This window comes from Aedes albopictus, chromosome 2 (genome assembly GCF_035046485.1).
Source record: "Aedes albopictus strain Foshan chromosome 2, AalbF5, whole genome shotgun sequence".
Taxonomy (NCBI): domain Eukaryota; kingdom Metazoa; phylum Arthropoda; class Insecta; order Diptera; family Culicidae; genus Aedes; species Aedes albopictus.
Window position 1 is genome coordinate 229,000,954 of NC_085137.1, and position 22,480 is coordinate 229,023,433.

At 35.4% G+C, this 22,480-nt stretch overlaps 1 protein-coding gene and 1 long non-coding RNA gene across 4 annotated transcripts in view; both read right to left on the reverse strand.

Annotated features, from left to right (window-relative positions):
- Positions 1-22,480, reverse strand: part of LOC134287952 (uncharacterized) — a 746,963-nt gene that overhangs the window by 223,366 nt on the left and 501,117 nt on the right. The window lies entirely within an intron of this gene.
- The window catches only part of LOC109432868 (uncharacterized), an 82,827-nt gene that overhangs the window by 2,996 nt on the left and 57,351 nt on the right, over positions 1-22,480 (reverse strand). For 2 of the 3 annotated variants that reach the window (XM_019709218.3, XM_019709217.3), the window contains exon 2: positions 17,242-18,165. The exons of the other annotated variant lie outside the window; for it this stretch is intronic. In XM_019709218.3, coding sequence (XP_019564763.3) covers positions 17,242-17,784 — 543 coding nt within the window. In that variant the 5' untranslated portion in view covers positions 17,785-18,165. The remainder of the gene's footprint in view (positions 1-17,241; positions 18,166-22,480) is intronic. 3 annotated transcript variants of the gene reach the window in all.

The following is a 22,480-nucleotide window of genomic DNA, read 5'->3' on the forward strand; positions in this document are numbered from 1 at the left end:
TCTACTAAATTACCATACAAAGTGACTGCACGACCGTATATAATAAATAACAAAGAATATAGTTAAACTTACTATGCACAAAGTCGTTGTTAAATTGACTGTTTTTGTAGTAAAATGCAATGATGTTAAAATACTGCAGATATGATAAAAATAACAGAAAAGCCTTTTAATTGAAATATAGTAAAATCAACTGCATATGTGTGATCAGATGTTGTTGTCGGCTGAAAACTGTAGGTAAGTTGCGCTTAATTTAACTCCATGATACAGTAATTTTTACCGCAAGATTCTTTTTCGTGTACGTAAAACTAAAAAAACCTCAAAAAAAAATGTGTAACCCTTGCACATTCACAAAATCAGCTCCTGCGTCCACAAAATCGTGAAATTCGCAAAAAAAAAATTGTACGGCAATCTAGCTAGGTTTACTAGTGACCTTGGTATACAAAAAAAATTTCGCATCTAGAAGAGTGTACGTGCTGTTTTTTAGAATGTGTAACTGTTACACATTTTTGTTTGGTCTGGAAATTATGCACTTATGAGTAGGTCTTACACATTCTAGGTGCTGAGCGGTCCTAGCGTGCGACATTGCTTCGTTATTTTATAAAGATATGAAGTTATTAAACTTATCAAGAGTGTACCACTCCTGGTCATATATGAGACAAGCCCACGTCTAAATATAACAATGGTTCGCTTTTCGTTATCTCACCTTTGATTTCTTTTTGAAACACACATATATGGGTTACTAAGTGGCTCCCCATATCGCACATGTTGATTTAGCCGACTTAATTACCGCCTTTCATATGCATTTTTTTCACGATCATGGAAACAAATTTGGTGGGCTCGCTTTGAGTTATTGTTTCTCTATTTGGAATTTAGGGTTTAGGGAGTTGAAACTTCATTAATTATTGAAGTGACTTACTAGATACCGAAAAACCCTAATGTGGATCCCCCTATTTCAATTCTCGATATATAAATATTTTTCTAGAAATTCAAAAAAAAGAAGACGCATCTAGATTTTTTTAAAGTAAGAAGGAGCAGGCGGAGGAGATTATCCCCACAGACAAACAGACGTAACACTTGCGAAATTTCCATCGACCACGCTTTTAACGATCATTTTAAATTTTCATAGTTGTGGCTTTCACAACCAGAGGCACGCGCATCTTTTTTCTATGCGTTTGACGTTTCACACTAGCGCCTTCTGTTGACGATATTGCACAACACAGTGATTCGTGCAACTTTTCCACCAGGTGATGGTAGTGTGAACTGGGCGATGGATTTCCATGAAAATCGTTCAAGGTGTTGCGTCTGTTTGTCTGTGTTATCTCCATCAACTATCAATGATTTCTTATATTCTATCATATTTGCTATTCGAATGAACTGATCCAGTAATCCTGGATTGTCTTTATACTATGTACTACAATTTATATTGTTACAGTTGGGGTTTTAAAAAATTACCAGTAGTTGTTCCTCGGGGGTTCTGTTCCAGTATGACTTTATCATAGATCCGTTCACCTGATGATCCAAGAATTGTTGGACATATTCTGAGAAGGCAATTTAAAATATGATTGATACCAAGGTTGATACCCATATTCCTGCCGGCCTTTCAAAAACACTAATAAGTTCATATGCCTGAGTATCATAATTTCCCAGTGTCTTTGATGAGCTGAGACCATTCGGGTGTTGCCTGAATAGTGAATAAATTTCTGAAACCAAATTGATTTGTAGTCTCATATGTTTGGTTCACGAATAAACCTTTCGTTTGTTTATTTTTAAGTATCAAAGAGCGACTAGTAATTTTCGCTGATAAAGCCTTTTGACTTATACTAGGGTATAAGTTCCAGTTTTAACTCTGCTATGGCTTCTTCAACGTTACACAACATTACACCAATACATGTTTGCAGAGCCGTAGCGTGGTCCCATGGCACCCTTGGCAAACACTCAAATCGGCGCCCCACGACAACTGACCAATGTTGTGGGTTATTTGTAAAACATTTTATTTATTTTTTAAGTTTGTAACTTTTAAAGTTGTTCTTAGTATTTCATAAAAAAAAAACTCCACCTGTTTTTTTTTTCAAATGTTTCTTTTACATTTCTTTCTTCGAGTATTTTTTTGGACATTTGAATGGGACTCAACCAAAAACTTTCCAAATTTTTTTTTAAAAAGCTGTTTTATGTTTTTGTTTTAGATTTAATTGGATTTTCTAAAATTTCCTAAGATACTCATCTATTTGCCTTTTTCACATATCAGGACAGTCACGCATTTTAAGAATTTTACTCAGACCAGGTCGTGGTGCGCTTGGCATAACTTCATGGTACACCAATGCACCGTGATTCACGAGTGGAAAACCTCTGATTTTTTAAATTTTTCATGTCGTGTCAGGTATTTTCACCACTGTGACTCTTGTTTTAATCTATACCCAAGCAACACGACTTGTTTCAAAGCCAGTACCAGCAACATCAGTGCAATTTATTCACTGTTCAAATTAAGGACAACAGAACACAATTGCTTCTTCTTTGAAACGCAAAAAGCGCAAATTTTAAATCGTTATGCAACTTGAGCTAGGGGGAATGATAAAAAAATAAAAAATATATTCAGACTCGCACCATGGACACCAGGAATATTAACCACTCACCTTACATACTACACCAGAAGCTCTGTGAAAGATTTGCTGCTCAATGCACCATAAAAGCTACTGAAGTTACGCGTTACTTCATTGTACCGTCTTTGCCACAAGTTAGAAAGCTGTCAAAATGAAAAAAAAAAACGCGCAAGTTTTCCGCAACACATTTGGAACCTAATCTGAACAAACAAACCAGAGTCAGATGTTTCATGTGTGTTACATAGCACATTTAATGCAAGCTGACTGTATTGCCACTTTTGAGGAATATGTAAGCTCCGCCTCCATAAATCGATGTTAAATACGATGTTATTTGTAATTCCTATGAAACAAAGCTGCAACTTAACGATATTCGGAGTTTAAATGCAACTCAATTGACAAGATGGAAGTTGCGTGCGCTTTTATTGCAACTCTTATAGACCAAAGCATAGAAAACCACATTTTGGATGATGTTGCAGGTGCTGCTTGGGTAGTGATATATTCCCATTTTTCCCCATAAATCTCACTAAAACCGTCTCGAACCTCATGTAACGCATCTCAGACCCTCCGACACCTCCGATAACGTCTGCGTAACGCCTCTGAAACTCGCCAAAAACCCTCTGAAACTTCCTGAAATGCGCCCGAAATCCCTCTAAACAACCCCCCTCAGACTCTCGGAAACCCCCGAAAACGCCGGCGCCGGCGTAACGCTTCTGAATACCGCTGAAAATCCTCTAAAAACTTTCTGGAGTGCATCCGAAGTCCTCTTAAAACTCATCTGAGATCTTCCGAAACCACCGAAAACGCACCTGTAATGCCTCCAAAACTCGTCGAAAATCCTCTATAGTGCATTCGGAAACCCCTCAGGCCTCAGAAAATGCCCTATATTCTGCTCCAACGAACAATGTCCCCAAATTCTCACAAATTCGGAACATCCTAGTTCAGAATCACTGGAACTCCAAATCTTTATTATGAAACTGTCATTATTGTTGCCTGGAGCCTTCTGGGAGCCCTTTAAACGCCCCTGAGACTTTCAGGTACCCCCGAGAAACCCCTTTGAATCTCCTGAAACGCCACCAAGGTCGCTAAAAATGCCCTGAGACCCATGAAACACATCTAAGACCCCCTGAATTACCCCTGAGACAAGGTTGCAACCATTCATTTGCAAAGATTTACATTCATTTGCCATTATCTCAGTTCAGAAGCATGCTATCGAAAAACAATGTATGGATGAATTTAACCTTGTAGTTTTATCTGAAAGTTTGCCGAATAACATTGGGGTCGCAAACGTATACCAAAGTCGTGAGCGAGCTGTGAAGGCAACTCTCCACGCGGTGAATGTAAATTTCATTCACGCTGTGGAAAGTTGCCTTCACAGCTCGCTCACGACTTTGGAATGCGTGTGCGACCCCAATGTTATTCGGCAAAATTTCAGATAAAACTACAAGGTTCAATTCATCCATACATTGTTTTTCGATAGCATGCTTCTGAACTGAGATAATGGCAAATGAATGTAAATCTTTGCAAATGAATGGTTGCAACCTTGCCCTGAGATTCCCTGAACCGCCTGTGACACCGCCTGGAAACCCCCTAAAAAGCTCCTGATACCCACTGAAACCCAAGGGGACCCCCTTGAAACACTCTTGCGATTTCTTGACTCCCCGATGAAACCCCTTGCGATCCCCTGAAACGTCCCTGTAACCTCCCTTTGCTTTCCCTTATAAGGGTTTTTACGGCATCATCAGTATCGGTAGCCATGTTGGGTATGTGACTCGAAATTTCAAAGTAATAATTCTCAGCCACGAAAGCGAATGTTCGTATGAAAAAGTATCATCCTATATGCTAACTCGTAGTGATTACGATGATACTTTTTTAGCAGCCTTACTGTAGAACTATCAGTTTTTTATCACTTCAAAAAAGCGAGGTAAACAATCATTGAAAAGCAAAAAGTCATTGATTTGATTGAAATCTTAGTGATGCATCATGACACTTTAACTCCTAAACTACCAAGGGTCCAAAAAAAGTCGGAAGTCCAACTTTGACAAGGCATTTCTCGGCCGTTTTTCAACCGATTTCAAAACTTTTTTTTGCGATGGAACCGGACAGGTTTCAAGATCATCGTCCATTTAAAAAAATATAAAATAGATGCGACTACCCAAAGTTATTAAGCAAAAGGCACTTCCTAGTTTTTTTGAGAGCGCAGTTTTTGCGCACATTGATCAATAAAACAAAATTTAAAGCGATGACATATGGTTTTTTCGACTCTAAATCATGCGTACAGCTGGAGTGAACATGTTTGTGCAAAATTAGTGATTTTTCAGTACACTGATAATTTACCTTACTGAAAAAACTGCTAAAATACCCTATTTTTCACATAAAATAAGCAATAAATAAAAATTCAAAGCGATGACATATAGTTTTTTGGTCTCAAATTGTTCGTAGGACTGTACTCGACATTTTTGATGAACAATGAAAATGTTCTAATTGCACTCTTATTTTGTTTTACCCGGAAAACTACGAAAAATCCATGCTTTTTACACAAAGTAGTCAACAAAACTAAATTTAAAACGATAACATGTAGTTTTTTGGCCTTGAAATGTTCGTAACAGTTTGGGGGACATACTTGAAGAATAATAATGATGTTTTCATTACACTCAAATTTTGATTCACTCAAATCAACGAAAGTACCACATTTTTCACGCAAAGTGCTTAACAAAAATAATGGCTTAAAATGCAAAGTAGTTTTTTACCTTTAAATTATTCGTGAAAGTGTACTGGACGTTCTTGATGAGTAATAGTGATGTTTTCATGGCACACTTAATTTATTTTACTCGAAAAGCTACAAAAATACCATAATTTTCATACAAAACAGTCAATAAAACAAAATTTAAAGCCATAACATGTAGTTGTATGGCCTTAAATTTTCCGTTACAATGTACTGAACCTGTTTTTGATAAAATGTTGATGTTTACATTACACTAATATTTTGTTTTATAAAAAAAAAAACGTACGAAAATACCACAAAAAAGCGAATAAGCCAAAATTTAAGGTAATGATATGTAGTTATTCAACTTTGAATTTATCGTAGAAGTTAAGTGGATTTATTTGAACAATCCTAGTGATTTTTTTTATTACACTCATATTTTATTTCACTCGGAATACTAGGAAAATACCACATTTTTCACTCAAAGTAGTCAACAAATAAAAATATAACACAATGCATTATGGTTTTTCGGCTTGAATTTTTTCGTGAAATGATGAACGTTGAACAATAGTACCGCCTTCATGACACTCTTAATTCATTTTACCAAACAAGTTTTTAAAATACCATAATTTTCTTACAAAATAGTCAATAAAACAAAATTTAAAGCAATGACATGTAGTTGTTGATCTTAAAATTTTCCGTTGGAATCTAGTACATGTATTTGATAAAATTTTGATGTTCACATCACATCCACGTTTTGTTTTACAAAAAAAAAATCACGAATGTACCATATTTTTCACACAAAATAGCCAATAACACAAAATTCAAAACAAACACATGCAGATTTCTATTACTGACTTTTTTGTACCAATTTCAGGTTATCTACTACCTGAAAAAAATACAAGGCAAACCGAAAATTCACCAGCGTTTTTTTTATTTGTTTTTATTTCAGTCCATTTGCGTCTCCTGACCATGCAGTAGCAATCACCAAAAAATAAACGGAAATCTCGTGAAAATGAAAAAAAGTTACGAACTTAACTAGTTTCCAAAGTTAAGGCTAGGTTATGTGTCTTTATTAGAGAGATTTTCAACCTTCTTTCATTTCTGTTTCTTGGGATTCCTTTTCAAATTCCTCTGGGAGATTCTTTCGTATTCCTATCGACGATTTCTGAAATCCAAATATTGTCTCCTGAAGGTTTTTATGAGTATCCTATAGATTTTCTTCCAGAGGTTATCCCATATTTGCTCTCAGAGTCTCTCGTTGGATTTTTTCTCCTGCGTTTTGCCCAAACAAATTTTCGTGGAATTTATTCTCTTTTCTCCGGGAATATATATCAGATGTTGTCGTAGAATTTCTCTAAGAGTTTCTCTCGGAATTTGTCTAGAGGGTTTCCGCGATTTCTTCCGGTATTCCTCTTGGTACTTCTCCATGAGATTTTTCCGGGATTTCTAAAGTTTTTACAGAAACTATTGCTGGGATTTCAACTGAGGCTCCTCCCGGATTTTAAAGGATTTTTTCAGGAGTTTTCTGAAGGAATTGCTTCTGGGATTTCTCCCGAAGTTTTAGAAAATTTCAATGATTTTTTTTCTAGAGATTCTCCCCGGCTTTCTACAGAAGTTAAATCCGGGATATTTTGTAAAGGTTCTTGCGAGAGTTTTTTTAAAGTTTCACCTGAGATTACTCTCGGAGTTTGTGCTCTAGAAGCTGAAATACAGAGCTCCAAACTTAAGCATTTTGTATGAAATGCGTCCAGTACTGTACTTTTCTAGAAGTGTTTCTCGGAAAACCTCCTGCCTGAGATAACCTACAAAATTCATTGTTGTAAATAACCGGAGACATGTCGGAATGAATCCACGTGATTTTTGCGAGAAATTATGGAATGAGGAACACGAGAGAAACTTCGGCAGAAATCCTGAGAAGAACTGGGAAATCTCGGAAAGCTCTGGTAGGAAATATTTAGAAAATTCATGAACTCTGAAAATGTCTTAGAGAAATCCCGGGAGAAACTCCGGATGAAAACCAGCGAAGAAATTTAGGAGAAATATCGGAAAACTCTTTGGCAGAAATTCCAGAAGTAGTTATCGGAAATCTCTAAAAGTATCGAAAAAAACACGGAAGGAACTATTAATGGGAGCAAATAAAAGAAAAACACTTTGCATGGGAACTAGGATGGAAACTTGAGAGAACTGGAGAAAGCCAGAAAAAAAAAACTTCGAAAATGCTCCAGGAAAAAAAATAAGAGATTCCTGAAAAAATATGATAATATTCTAAATGAGTCCTTGGAGAAATTTACCAAGCAATCGCTAGAGGAGTTTCTGATGAAAACCCAAAGGAATAACACACGGAAACATTTCAAAAGTTTTCTAAAAGAATTCCTCGAGAAATAGAACCCCTAAATAAATTCAGCATGAATCCTTGATGTTTTCGAAAATATCCCTGAAGGAATCTCTGGAATATTTTTGAAAGATTTTCGAAAAGAACCCACGACAAAATATTTTGAAAGAATCTTTGAAAGATATCATAAAATATAAATGCACTTTTTGGGAAATTTCTGAAAAACAAATGTATATAGAAGAGTTTCTGATGCAATACCGTAAACGGGGTAGCGTTGATAGTTTTTCAGCAAAGTTCCCTTACATATTATTCCATGTTTTTTCCATTTTAAAACAAGTATTGGTGTCTCAGTTATAATTGCAATGTAAGGATTGAACAGTTTCAATTGAATATTATAAAATTATAAATAACAAATTGAGTCAGTACTCCACCTGAGTTAAAATTCTCAGTGCTTTGAGCTATCAAAAATAATTATCTGTGTAAAAATATATTGTTTACGGTCATCAACATGTGACTATATGCTGCGCATAGTAAGTTCTCTTTATTTGAGTTGTTTTTGATTTTTTATAAACAAATTTAGAAAACAACGAGTGTAATTGAAAAATCACTATTGTTTATCAAACAAGTCTAGTACTTTTTTACAAATAATTTCATGGCAAAAAAAAACTATAATGCATTGACTCCAATTTTTATATGATGACTACTTTGTGTGCCAAATGTGGTATTTTCCTAGTATTTTGAGTGATATGAAATATGAGTGTAATAAAAACATCACTAAGGTTGTTCAAATGAATCCACTAAACTACTACGATATATTCAAAGTTGAAAAACTACATATCATTGCTTTAAATTTTGGCTTATTCGCTTTTTTGTGGTATTTTCGTACATTTTTTTATAAAACAAAATATTAGTGTAATGTAAACATCAACATTTTATCAAAAACAGGTTCAATACATTGTAACGGAAAATTTAAGGCCATACAACTACATGTTATGGCTTTAAATTTTGTTTTATTGACTGTTTTGTATGAAAATTATGGTATTTTTGTTGCTTTTCGAGTAAAATAAATTAAGTGTGTCATGAAAACATCACTATTACACTGAAATAAATTTTGTTGTGGAAACTACCGATTCCATAGTAAAATTACTAACCGTACCTATGATTCTCAACTGACAGCAAAGTCTGTTAAGGTAACTGAAATATGCTTGAAATTACAATGCATTGTAGTAAATTCAACTAAAAGCGTAGTCGTCTCAACAACAAAACATTGTTAATTTTTCCTGGATATGCATTTTACAACACAGTGTGGTTAAAAATACAATGCTCATTTGTTAAATTAAGATTATTTTTAGTAATGTTAACTGCACTGCTAGTTAAGTTGACAGTGTTTTAGAAGAATTAACTGGAAATTGTTGTCGGTTGAGAATCATAGGTACGGTTAGTAATTTTACTATGGAATCGGTAGTTTCAACAACAAAATTTATTTCTGTGTACTCATCAAGAACGTCCAGTACACTTTCACGAATAATTTAAAGGTAAAAAACTACTTTGCATTTTAAGCCATTATTTTTGTTAAGCACTTTGCGTGAAAAATGTGGTACTTTCGTTGATTTTTGAGTGAATCAAAATTTGAGTGTAATGAAAACATCATTATTATTCTTCAAGTATGTCCCCCAAACTGTTACGAACATTTCAAGGCCAAAAAACTACATGTTATCGTTTTAAATTGAGTTTTGTTGACTACTTTGTGTAAAAAGCATGGATTTTTCGTAGTTTTCCGGGTAAAACAAAATAAGAGTGTAATTAGAACATTTTCATTGTTCATCAAAAATGTCGAGTACAGTCCTACGAACAATTTGAGACCTAAAAAACTATATGTCATCACTTTGAATTTTTATTTATTGCTTATTTTATGTGAAAAATAGGGTATTTTAGCAGTTTTTTCAGTAAGGTAAATTATCAGTATACTGAAAAATCACTAATTTTGCACAAACATGTTCACTCCAGCTGTACGCATGATTTAGAGTCGAAAAAACCATATGTCATCGCTTTAAATTTTGTTTTATTGATCAATGTGCGCAAAAACTGCGCTCTCAAAAAAACTAGGAAGTGCCTTTTGCTTAATAACTTTGGGTAGACGCATCTATTTTATATTTTTTCAAATGGACGATGATCTTGAAACCTGTCCGGTTCCATCGCAAAAAAAAGTTTTGAAATCGGTTGAAAAACGGCCGAGAAATGCCTTGTCAAAGTTGGACTTCCGACTTTTTTTGGACCCTTGGTAGTTCGCGGGAGTTTTTACCCCCTCGGTAGTTTAAGTGTTAAAGGCCCCGTCGTTGCCATAGTTACCGTCATCATTACATTTTCTTTTGCACAATGAACAAAATGATTCTAAATAGCTCTTCCTATTTTCTAAAAAAGGTGCATACATTATAAGCACATAAAAATATCCTGCATGAAAGAGTTTTTAGTGCATATCAAATTTCAATTTGACTGGAAATTTTGAAAGAGCTTTATAAAATTAAAAAAAAAACAGCATTACATTACTAAATTGTCTATTAATCGGAAATCAGAGGCAACTAAATGCCAAATCTCATAGCTATTATAAAAATACTGAAAAGAAGGCATAAGCTATGTACGAAACTTATCGGAAAATCGTTTACTGCAAGAACACGCTAACGCTCGTCTAACTGAAAAGGACTACATAAAATTTTTGCATTATACTGGGCAAATCTGTTGTTCGCCAAGAATTGAATTAACGCAATTATTTAGAAGTGAACCAGCGTCTGGCTGAAAGCCTCTTTAAGAAAGACCAAAAAACGCAATTATGGTGCATCGCATTTCGGAAACATCGGCAGCCATCCGCCGCCTTAGTTCCTTAAATCATCTATGCGACTTAGCTACATGATTCCAAATATATGTTTTGCCTAAAATGCATTCAAGGTTATTGTCTCTTATTTTATATGTAGGGATATTTTAGTTTCTCATTGCTTTTTTTCATAATTGAATATTTTAATATAGATTTAAGAATTAATATATCTAAAATCACACTTCTTGGAATATTATTACTGTTTATGTTAGAAAACCCAATATTGTTTATGTTGTACATTAAAATATTTGTTTTTCTGTTTCTTTCAGATAACGATACTTTTGCTATTAAAACAGGTAAGTAAAAGCTAATTAAAAAAGATAAGTTTTATTTCTAAAGCCTACGTAGGTATCGTAATCTGGGGGGAAATTCATCACTTTTCCTCTATTCTTTTCAATAAAATCAGGTACAATGCTTATGTTTCCAAATAAGTATTTTTAAAGTATGTACTGAGTGGACCTCACGAAATTCTTATAAGAAACTGCTACGTTTTGTTAAAAACGCTTAAATGGAAAAATTTGAAAACATTTGATCCGGGGTGAAGTTGATTATACCTTTCAAAGATTAGAAAATTATTGAATTGAAAAGGGTGCTTTTATCTAGCCAAAATAGATATATGAGGAGTGTTTTTTTTTTACTATTTGTTATCATATTGAAACAATAAGATCTACTTGTTATTATTTTTTTTGGCAATGAAGGTATTCAGTTCGATTTTAAGACTCGGGCTCAACTTACCATGTAGCTCAAAAAGTGAGTTCTTTCGCAATTACTTTTGAAAAATCAATCATTACCGAATCAGTCTAAAACGGCCTGGCATATTACTTTATAGCCTATTCCAGTTCTTCATGCATGTTCGATGGTGTTACGCATACAAGACAATCCAGCATTCAACTCGACAGCATCATTATCGGTCTGTCTTTGACAGTCTCGATGTGCTTTCCAGTTCTGTTGGCACCTGCGTTGATGACGGAAGACCTTGAAAGAACTTTAACGCTGTTATTATTTCCTTGTGGCGCCGTTTGTTGATTCTTTTCATAATTGCATGGAAGAGGTCGTTTCCAACTTTGGAGTTACTTTTCGTAAGCTTCGAATACAAGAAACTCAAGCTGCCTTCCGCAGACAGTAATATAGCATCTCGTCTTCCCAAATGCTTCCGAAGCGAGTCTGATTGGCTGAAGAGCTTCCTGAAGGTTTTTTTGCAACCTCAAAATCATTGTCCAACATAAGTCTAGAAAGGACTATTTGGAAAAAAATTTCTTTGATGCAATCAAAACCGCGAATGAAGTGCTCAGCATCGTTTCAGTCGAGTTCCAACGAGTTTTGATGTCCACACACAGTTGAAGTGGTTTATGTAACATTTTCGTGGTTTTTTTTGTTGAGGACGATTTTTAAATGTTCGGCTCTTCGAATACGTTTCAGATACTCTCCAAATTCAAATCAAAGGGAATCTAAATGAGTAAGAAATGTGTGTCCCGGGAATCCCAGGATATTCGGGACGGTGAAAAATGTTATCCCGAGATTCGGGAAATCCCGAATTTGTCAAGATCCCGGGATTTTTTGTCCCGGGATATGCCGGGTTGGAACCTCTACAAAGTTATGCAAAATTTCTAGGTTTTACTCGTTTAGCCAAAGATGATCTTTGTATTCTTTAAATATGTGATGAATCAAATCGCCTTTTTGGGCTTTTCGGGTATTATCGAAACGAAACAGATTAATTTTGGACTAAAAGTCAGTTTCCACCAAAAAATATCAAAGGGTTAAGTTTTTGGAAGAGTTAAATAAGATGCCATCTATCATAGATCCTGAAACAGCCTTGAAAACATCATTTCATTCCAACAAATCGTTTTTGAGTTATATTTTTTTTGAAGAAAAAAAAAATTCTTCATACTCTTTTTTTAAAAGTTGAGCAATGAAAAATGGTCATATGTTGATGTGCAAATAGATGATTTATTACATCCAGCGCAGCGTATGATCAAAATTTGCGCCCTATGGTTAAAATAGAGGTCTGACTAATCCCTATAGATAAATCGTCAAACATTGGGCTGAGCTAGCTTAAGGATGCGTCAAACATAAGGATCTTAGCCTATTGGTTTAAATGTTTATTTTTTTTCTTGAAATAATAGTGCATTTCCAGGTTGAATAACAAACAAACTGCGAAAACAATGAATAAAATTAAAAAATTTCTGCGATCAGTGGCATCAACAACAATGCGTCGCATCCGCACCGGGTAACTGTTTACCGTAAATAATTAACGTTATTTACACGCACGGCGTATAATGCGTTCCGCAAGCTACACCATGTAACGTGCAGGATGGCACGTTATCTCCCATACGGTTTGGACGTCGGTCGTCGAACTTCAGTAATGCGATCATGGAAATGTTTTGGGATGCTACGTGAATTACTTTGTAAGCCACCATTTACCCTATTTCCCGTTGTTTAGTGGGGGTGACAATAGGGCACTGTATGAAATTATCTCCTTCTCTTTCACTCTTACAGATATATTGTAAACAACAAGGCCAAGAAACGTCAAAACCCCATACAAAATCAAAACAATGCAGTGCCCTATTGACAATCGAAGAAGGTCGAGACTGGATGAAATCATAATTCGACATATCTGAGCAAATAGGGTGTGGAACTATTTGGGAACGGGATCTATTTGAATAATTTGCTATAACTCAATCAATATCATACCTATTTATTTGAATTTTTGTACACGGCTAGATATTTTACGTATCCCACCGTGTACTATGAATCATCTCAGTTGGTATTATATGGACTGATTTTAGCGGAAAGTACACACAATTGACCCACTTGCCCAAATCAAATATCAATCCATTTTTTAATGGTACATTCTTTATCATTTCAAAAAATACCTATCAAAAAATAATAACAAGTAAATCATCGGGAAACTTAAGGCTTTTTAGGACTCAACACAACAGATAAACAGACGCAGAACTTCGAACATTCTTCGACTCAAAACATAGTCCCGGACATACATTCGCCCAATGCAATGGTTAATTTTTTTGTTTTTTTTTTTTTGAGATTTTACCCTAGAGGGCATTCATCTCAGATGCTTAAAATTCTGTGTTTGACCAACCTTGAATTACATGACAATATCGTCAAACTTGAACGAAAACGATGCAAGCGCCACAGGTGGGCTGTCGATAAATTATTATATTTGAAAAATTTGACGATGGGAATGATAAGAGTCCCTAGTAATATTTTGATGACCAATTAGTTTTGTAGAGGTTTTGAGAACCGTCATAAAACCTAATACGTTTTATCTTGGCTTTTTGATGGTTCTAAGAACCATCAGTATTTTTAACTAAAAATTGTTACTTGGGGTGTTACGTATGCGTATTAAGCTGCGGTTTATTTTTCAAAAGTTGTTGAAACCTAGAATTTATTAGCTCTTCTTAATTCAAATGATATAAAAAGAGAAACCTCTAAGTTTGAGCCAAAAATATTGAGATTTAGAGGTCCCCTTAAAGTTGAATTTTCGAGTATTAAAAAGGTGTTTTCACTTCAAGTGCCATAACTTTTTCAATTTTTAACCAATTTTCAATCTTTTTTTTAATGAATCTCACAAATTAAATGTCTATTTCAAATAAACTCGTAGAACATTATTTTTTCCAAAGTCACGCAAAATATAAGTTTTTAAAGAATTAATTTATTTTTTTCTTCTTGTTATAAAAAAAATATATCTTTAGAGTCCGATAACTTTTCAACCGTTCAACCCATTTCACATCTTTTTAACTTGCTTTTGTAGATATTTCTGTTGCCTACACTCAGGATACTGTTCGTATGTTTTTCATAGTTGACATCTTATGAATCAGTCATTTTTATTTTTTTCATCATTTCATAGTTCTCGTATGCTTTTCATACTTTGAAAAGCGAAATCCATAAGACTTGTCGTATGAAAAATCTCATAAGCAGCATCGTATGAAAATCATAAGATGTGTTATGAAACACCATTGCTAGAAAACAACAAAACCTTTTATTGGCTTTTAACCACTTCAACTTCCGTCGATGGGCGAATGAGTAAAGAACGCACTCGCCAGCCTTGACGTTCCTGGTTCGATTCCAGGTTGCGATTTTTGCAAAATATTTCATAAAAATATGTATGATAATCATAAGACATAGTTTCAGTTTTTATACGTTATAGGTATGATTTTCATACGTGAGTGTTATGAAATTTATACAGTAACAGTATGACAATAATAGTTGACGCTTTGAATCCAAAATCATAGTTCGTAACTATGATTTTCGCAAGAAATTCGTATGGCAAAAAATCATAGTTGGTTCGTATGATTTTCGGAGTTGCAGTATCCTCAGTGTATCTTTGTCCCAAATTTGAATTTTTGACGATTATTTGCAATTTTTTACTCCAAACCAGATACTTAGCATCATATTTAGGGATATGGAACACATTGGAGGATTTTTTTTCTCGCATTTAAGACATGGAAATATTTTTTGATTCAGAATACTTCAAAAATAAAGTTCAAGACTTCCAAATGATTATTTAGAATAAATTTTTCACTTTGAGCCCGAAACTAAGCATGAATACAATTAAATTTTGCCAAAATTCTGATTTTTCTAGTAAAATACGTGTTTTAGAACGGTTTTTGGTATTTATCCATTGTGAAACGATTTTTTATATCTACAAAAGCAAAAATTTGAAATTGATCAAACGGTTAAAAAGATATAGAACTCTAAAGTTAAAAATTTTTGTATAAAGAAAAAAAAATAAATCTTCAAAAACTCAAACTTTGCGTGACTTTGGAAAAATTTAATGTTCTACGAGTTTATTTGAAATTTAATTTGTGAGAAATTCAAAAAAAAAAAAGATTGAAAATCGGTTGAAAATTGAGAAAGTAATGGCACTTGAAGTGAAAGCACCTTTTTATTACTTTTTAAACTTCAAATGGTTTCTTCTTCTTCTTTCTGGCTCTACGTCCCCACCGGAACTTGGCCTGCCTCTCTTCAACTTAGTGTTCTTTGAGCAGTTCCACAGTTATTAATTGAAGGGCTTTCTTTGCCTGTCATTGCATGAATTTGTATATTGTTAGGCAAGCACAATGATACACTATGCCCAGGGAGTCACATTTCAATGGAGGAAAATCGTGGAATGAATTAAACTCAATGTATGTTATGTAAATGTTAATTAGCTTGCTTGAGCTTGATTGACCTCCCGTGGATGCTACTCCAGTATCGCCAGACCAGCTACACTCACACAAGGACCAATGAGATAACTGCCGGGGACTAGCAGGCATCTTCAGTGTGTGAGCGTTGGTGATCTTCTATTTTTAGGCGACAATGGCGCCTGCCACGTCAGGTTGCAGGTCAATGTGGGGAAGGGGTAAGGAAGTGATGATTGCAATCGTTTGTATCCACATCTGGCCGAATATACCTCTGCGCCAGCACAAATTCATGCGGATGTTGGAGTGTTGGTGGGAATTGGTTTACAGAAGGTTCACACATTGGTGTGTAGATACCAGAGGAAGGTCATAGAATTGTGTGTTTTTATTATTTTGAAGATGTGCGGCACAGTTCGCTTGGTTGCATAACTTGAAGGCGTTTTCTAATAGGATTGTGACACTGTGCTGTGAAAGTTTGGAAGGAAGGGAAACGGCTTTTTCAACCCGTTTCTGTTCTAGCGACGGCTATGAACATGTTTATATACATGAGTTGTATATGTAGAGAGCAGAGAGAAAATATATAGAAAGATACAAAGTAGGAGGAAAGGGACGGGCCAGGGATTGAACCCAGGACCTTCTGCATATAAATCAGACCACCAAGCCCGTCTACTGTATGTTATGTAAATGTTAATTATCATTAAAATGAACCGAGAAGAATTAAAATTGACTGAAAGATGAAAAAATGTGATCAAATATTTTTGTTCATGTTTTACGGGAACGACCCCAAACTTTTGGCTGATACAACATATTGACCAAAATCTTGGTCGATGACATCAGTAGTTAATTCACTAAATATTGCATTTCTACATTTTTGCGCTAAGTTTGATGAAAAGCAGTTGAAAGTTAATACACTCGATTATTTTTTTTGCATGAGTCTTTTTTTATGTAAGTCAGCCAATAGGTTCAGACTTGACTCAGTCAGCAAAAATAAAAAAAAAACGAATCGGACAAAAAAAAAGAATCAAGTTCAAATTATGTTTTCACACACAAATTTTTAGAAAATTTTCGGCTAAATCATGTTAAAAGTTTCTTTGAATTCTAATATTTCCAGGATGCTTTTCAATACTGGCTGTGCAAGCGCTAGAATAGAATTGAATCGTGTTAAAAGTTTCTTTGACTTATTTTTGTTTGAATCGAACGCAAATTGGTGGAGATGTTGGCCAGAAAAAATATCTTGTTTTTGAACAACATACATTGAAATTTCTTCTGAATGTCTTCAAAGATTTTTGAATGTTGGCCTAGCATGAAACAAGGGGCTGACGTTGTTCTCAAAGTTTATCATTTTTTAACAATTATGCGATTTTTTAAGTTAGGCAATTTACGGTGCATTGTGTCTTGATGGTAGTTCTAAATCCAAAATCTGATTTTTATATCTTTTCCACTTCCTTTCTCAGATGAATCGAAAGATCGAACGATTGTTTCTGCGAAACGATTTCATTAGCCCTAATCATATTCTTCAAATCAAAACTACTACGATTGCGAATAGAAATTGACGCTAATAAATTATAGCGTTGATCCAATTTTGTGCCCCACTTACTTACCGTCAGTTTGAAATAGGTCGGAATGTCGAAGTATTCTCGGCGGGAATCGTTGACGACAACGAACGGTGACGCGGTGACGTTGCGGAGACCTTTCAGCATCGCCAGCAGGAGTGCGCATCCCAGCGTTATCAGCACAACGTAGAGCACGTCGTGTGTGCCGTAGAGATTGATCATCTCCCACCCGCCTCGCCAAGTGTTGACGCATATCGTACCGTAGATTTCCGTATATAGTCTCGATCCGAAGAAGAACAGTAACCGATGCTTGTCGGCGTTGAGATGCCGCCGGAGCGTTGCTTGGAATATGTTGAATATTAGGTGTCCTATTACGCCGACCGATAACGACACTATTAAACTAGTTGGAAGATCTTGTGGGTAAATATATTCGCCGGCTAGATTCCATGTACCCCGCCAGTAGCCAACCACGAGGGGTCCTATGACGAACGACGCGTACAGGTTGTCCAGCAGCTCTAGTAGTAACCCGTGCCAGTTTCCGGGCTTGGGATTGCTGAGGCCATCCTCTATTCCAACTATGCTGCCTCGCATAATGTTTGAACTTGTGCCGTTTGGAGGGTTTCTTCATATAAAACTAATTCTGTGCAGTTGCATGGGTACAATCACACTGGACAATTTGAGACTTTGTATGGGAATAAAACTACGTCAACACGTTGTGGGGGGTGAATCCTGTAGATTTCGTTCTTGTTTGTCACGCCTGGTACCGTTCTCGGTTCAGTTGCTTGATTCGATTCATTTCCTTGTTCACGCACTAGATTACACTATTCACTGTTATCACTGTAATTCGACGCAAGGCGCGCAGATAATGCGGCGAGATTTATCACACTAACTCCCTTGTCGGTGTTCTGCGATATAAACTGCCGTGTAGCAACAGCTTGGTTTCAAATATCAGAACGAAGTGACAATTTTTCTCTAAATGAAATATATCTATCGTCAGACGTATGGTTTTATATGGCGACTAAATTATGCGAACGACTGTGCAATGCAAACTGTTTACAAGATAAGATTCTTCGCCGATTACAATACAGCATATTGGCGTGTGGACCGTTCTGAGGGTGTTTCGGACGGTACCCCGACCCAATCATCTTCAGAGAGAGATTGCTCTTGATTGATGGAATTGGCGAAAATGAAACTGCGAGTTTCGAGATGATAAGATGAAAATTATAAACAAAAGCCACAAGCGTGCCAGCCGAAATCGCGTGGTCCTCCGGTGATCACGCGTAGATAAAGGGGAACACATCACTGCAATTTTTTTTTCTGTACAAATATAGACATGCCCAGCTATATTTGAATTTCCCAATCAATACACGTTGAGGGGAATTTTCCATGTTTGAATTGATAAGCTCCGGGGTCAGATAATATGGGGTGTGTTTCAAGTACCGTCGTTGGGGGTGAGAATGGGTCAAAAAACGATACTCAAAGATTGTATGTTAAATAACAAATGCAATTGAAGTCGGAGTAACTTTTAATTTGGTATGTATACTCTCCTATGTGGTAATGATAGTTTAGCAAGAATTTATCACGTTATATGAATTGCTCAGTAAACTACAAATGATTGAAAATTGACCCAATCTCACCCCTTAGAGGGGGTGAGAATGGGTCAAAGTATTCGAAGTCACTTATCTAAGAATATAAATTAATTTTATTTATCATATATAGTAAACCTACTTAAAACATAATGTTATCATGACGAATAAAAGCTTAGGTAATTTTAAAAGATGATTAATCCACCTAAAAGGGCTAATACAATCGAAAAAATTGTTGAAATTTGATAAAATAACGTTTGTATACTGTATCATCATTTTTAGCCATCATAATCATCCTCATTAAGAGTTTCAACCTCCATGAGAGGAGGGGAGATTACAATGAGGGAGGGGCGAAGAAAGAATGAAAGATTGATTATAAAAAAAAACATGCTAGTTTTTGTATACTGCATAAGAAATGTTTAACCAAACCCTCCGTTATAAACTCTTATGTACATGATCATTGGCCTCTATATTGCTAAAGCAAATCACTCTATCTCAAGATAGAGGGTCGTTCAAATATTATGTTAAGTCTATTTTGTGAGCTTACGATATTGCAGTACACTAAAGATTAGCTGATGATTAGAGGAGCTGTCCACACGCATGGGTGTATTGTTATAAATGATTTTAGGCACTAAACGTATTAACACACTCGTTTGACACTTCTCGACATATTTTTGAAAGAAAGCGTGCTTTAGTAAAAATACGGTAAACATGGCACCACTCTAACGTCAAATGGGGACTGGATAACAAGTTGAATTTTTAGTTAAGGTTATGTGCACTCGATAACTTGCTTGACCCAATCTCACCCCCATTCTTAATATTTAGACATAGGGTCGAAAATATTAAGTTTTTAAATAAAAAGAGCAATGACAGCCCGTTTTTTTCATTACATCAACCAGTTAATGCCTACAGCTAATCACTTATAAGAAAATGTATGATTAGGTACTTGTGTTAAACATTACGAAGGAGAAATTTTTTCAGAGTGATTTACTAGTAGTTTCATCATATAAGTTTAGCCACACATTTAACAAAAAACGATTATTGCAAAACATCTTATTCTGCATCATGACGTGTAAAAACATCTCCTCTTTCAAATAATATAAAGTTTTCAATATAAATTAGCGATAGTTATTAAGCTATTTTAAATTTTATGTTTCTCCGTTTTGACCCAATCTCACCCCCCAGACCCATTGTCACCCCCATCGACGGTATGCAAATGTTAATTTAATCTTCAAAACAAATGTGGTACTGTCCGATATAGAACAAAGGTCATGCTATTCAGTATCAATGTTTGTACAATAAGTGGTTTGTCGTTTAGTGTAAATGTAAAACAAGAAATGAAGAACTTGGTTATAACAATCTTTTGATAAGAATGGTTGAAAAAAGTGAAAAGATTGGTTGGATGGCGCTGGAGAAAACAAATGGGGAATTCACTAAACAGCATCAACCGCTGCTTAAATATTATCTTACGTAAACATAGCGATCGCCAAAGCAATCTTCAATTATTTCATTCGTAATTTCATGAGATATTTCATGATACTCAAGACTTACGCAGCGGTTTACGCAGACGGGCTAGGTGATCCAGTGGCTACTGCTTATGATTCACATGCAAAATGTCCTGGGTTCAATCCCTGTCTCGTCCCTTTTCTATCTACTCTAGCATCTATACATTTATATGTCATGCATATTTATATGTCCAAAGCCATAGCTAGAACTAGAAATGGGTTGAAAAAGCCGTTTCCCTTTCCTTCTAACTTCCACAGCAAAGTGTCAATCTTTTATATGACGCGTACAAGTTTCGCAACTAAGCGAATTGTGCCGCATATTCTTCACACAATCTATCACTGTACATCTGGCATCCACGCACGATAGAGTGAACTCTTTGTTAAAAATAACTGTTTCCCAATAACACTCTGATATGCGCATGACCTTGGGCAGGCGCAAAGAACTTAACGGTCTGAAGTTGGCAAGCGATTGCATACATCACTTCCTTCCCCTTCCCCACGTTGACCGGCAGGCTGGCGTAGCTGGCGCCATCCTCGCCTAAAAATGGAATATCGCCAACACTCACACACTGAAGAAACCTGTGCGCTATCAACAGCTATCTTATTGGTTCCTTGTGTAAGTGGTAGCTGATCTGGCGATACTGAAGTAGCAACTAGGGTAAGGGAGGTATTTTGGACCCCTTTAGGAAGTGGATGAACAATTCAGCGAAAAGAGAAAGTTTCTACTTCAAAATATGGATAATTTAAGTAGGCATTACATAGAGCAACATGTTTTCTATCGAAAAAGGCCAACCAGAACTTAAAATTGTTGTAGTAAATACAAGAAATATCAAAACTCCTGAAGGATCTTGGGCTTCTATTTTGGACCACCTGATTTTATTTTGGACCATCAAGTGCACATATTTTGGCCCACCAAATTAAACTTCAATTGATTGATGAAATGAATGCCACCTCAGCAAAAATTTAAACATAGTTAAAACTACGTGAGGTTTACATCTTTTCTATTCATTTTTTGAGGCAGGGAACGTTTAAAAATTACGTAATGATAAAAAAAGATGACATTTTGTTGCAATTGCCAGTTTTTACGCATTGTAGTATGATGTTTCATAAAATAAATGTTACGCAAAACGTGTATTTGTTAACTATTGCATGACGTCAGTCACCGTGCATAAGTTACGTAACGCTTCATAGAAGCGTGAAAGTGCGTGATTTTGCTAAATATAAAGACGTTCCACACATATTTTAATGAGTGGAAAGGCCTAGGGAAATGCCATCAAAAATAAAATAATTTGAATGATACGTAAATTATCAAACATACATTAGATAACACATTGTCTCAGTCATCAACTGATTGCCGAGAAGGACAACTTTTCTAAACTGGATGACTGAACACCTGAAAATTACAACTTGTCGAAAAGTTGTTAGGACACAAATCGAACCCACAACAATCTCATTGTAAAATTACCGTATAACAACCCAGATCACGGAAGGTCCCAACTTACTCTATTTATCTGTTTTTAGACTACATTACATTGGCATGAATATTTTCTCCCTTTAGAAGGAACTGGAGAGATGGATCTGACAGGTGGTCCAAAATATGTCCACATCTGATTATGTTGAACATATTTTGGCCATACCTCCAACCACTATTTTAGTAAATATTATCGCTCCACCGAGGTTAAGAACAGTTTATTTTGAGTTTTTACAAGGCCCTAACTACATTCACATGAAATAAATATTTATTGGTAAAATTTAATACCTCTTTGAATCCGACTACAAATTTGTCACCTTCTTTGTTTTTGGTGCTTTTCCGTGCGTTTCATTGGAAGTGAAAACATTTTCTCTATTTTTGATACTGAACAGCATATTTAACTGACATCCAAAATAAAGGTCATCACATAGTTGAATACTTTTCGTGTTCCAATAAAAAATTACCAAGATTTAGTAGAGATTATGTGATAAATATACTAAAACTCCCTAGGTGGGCCAAAATACCTCCACTACCCTACGGGCGGTCAATCAAGCTCAAGCTCAAACGAGCTTACGCAGCGGTTTACGCTGTTCAGTGAATCTACCTATATCTTTGAGTTTGTATCGTTGGGGAGCTCCTCCTTCCACTGTCAAAAATAATATTCATACTGAACAAACATCGAAGTAAATTTTGTCTTTCATAAAGCAAAAACTCAGAGTAGAGAA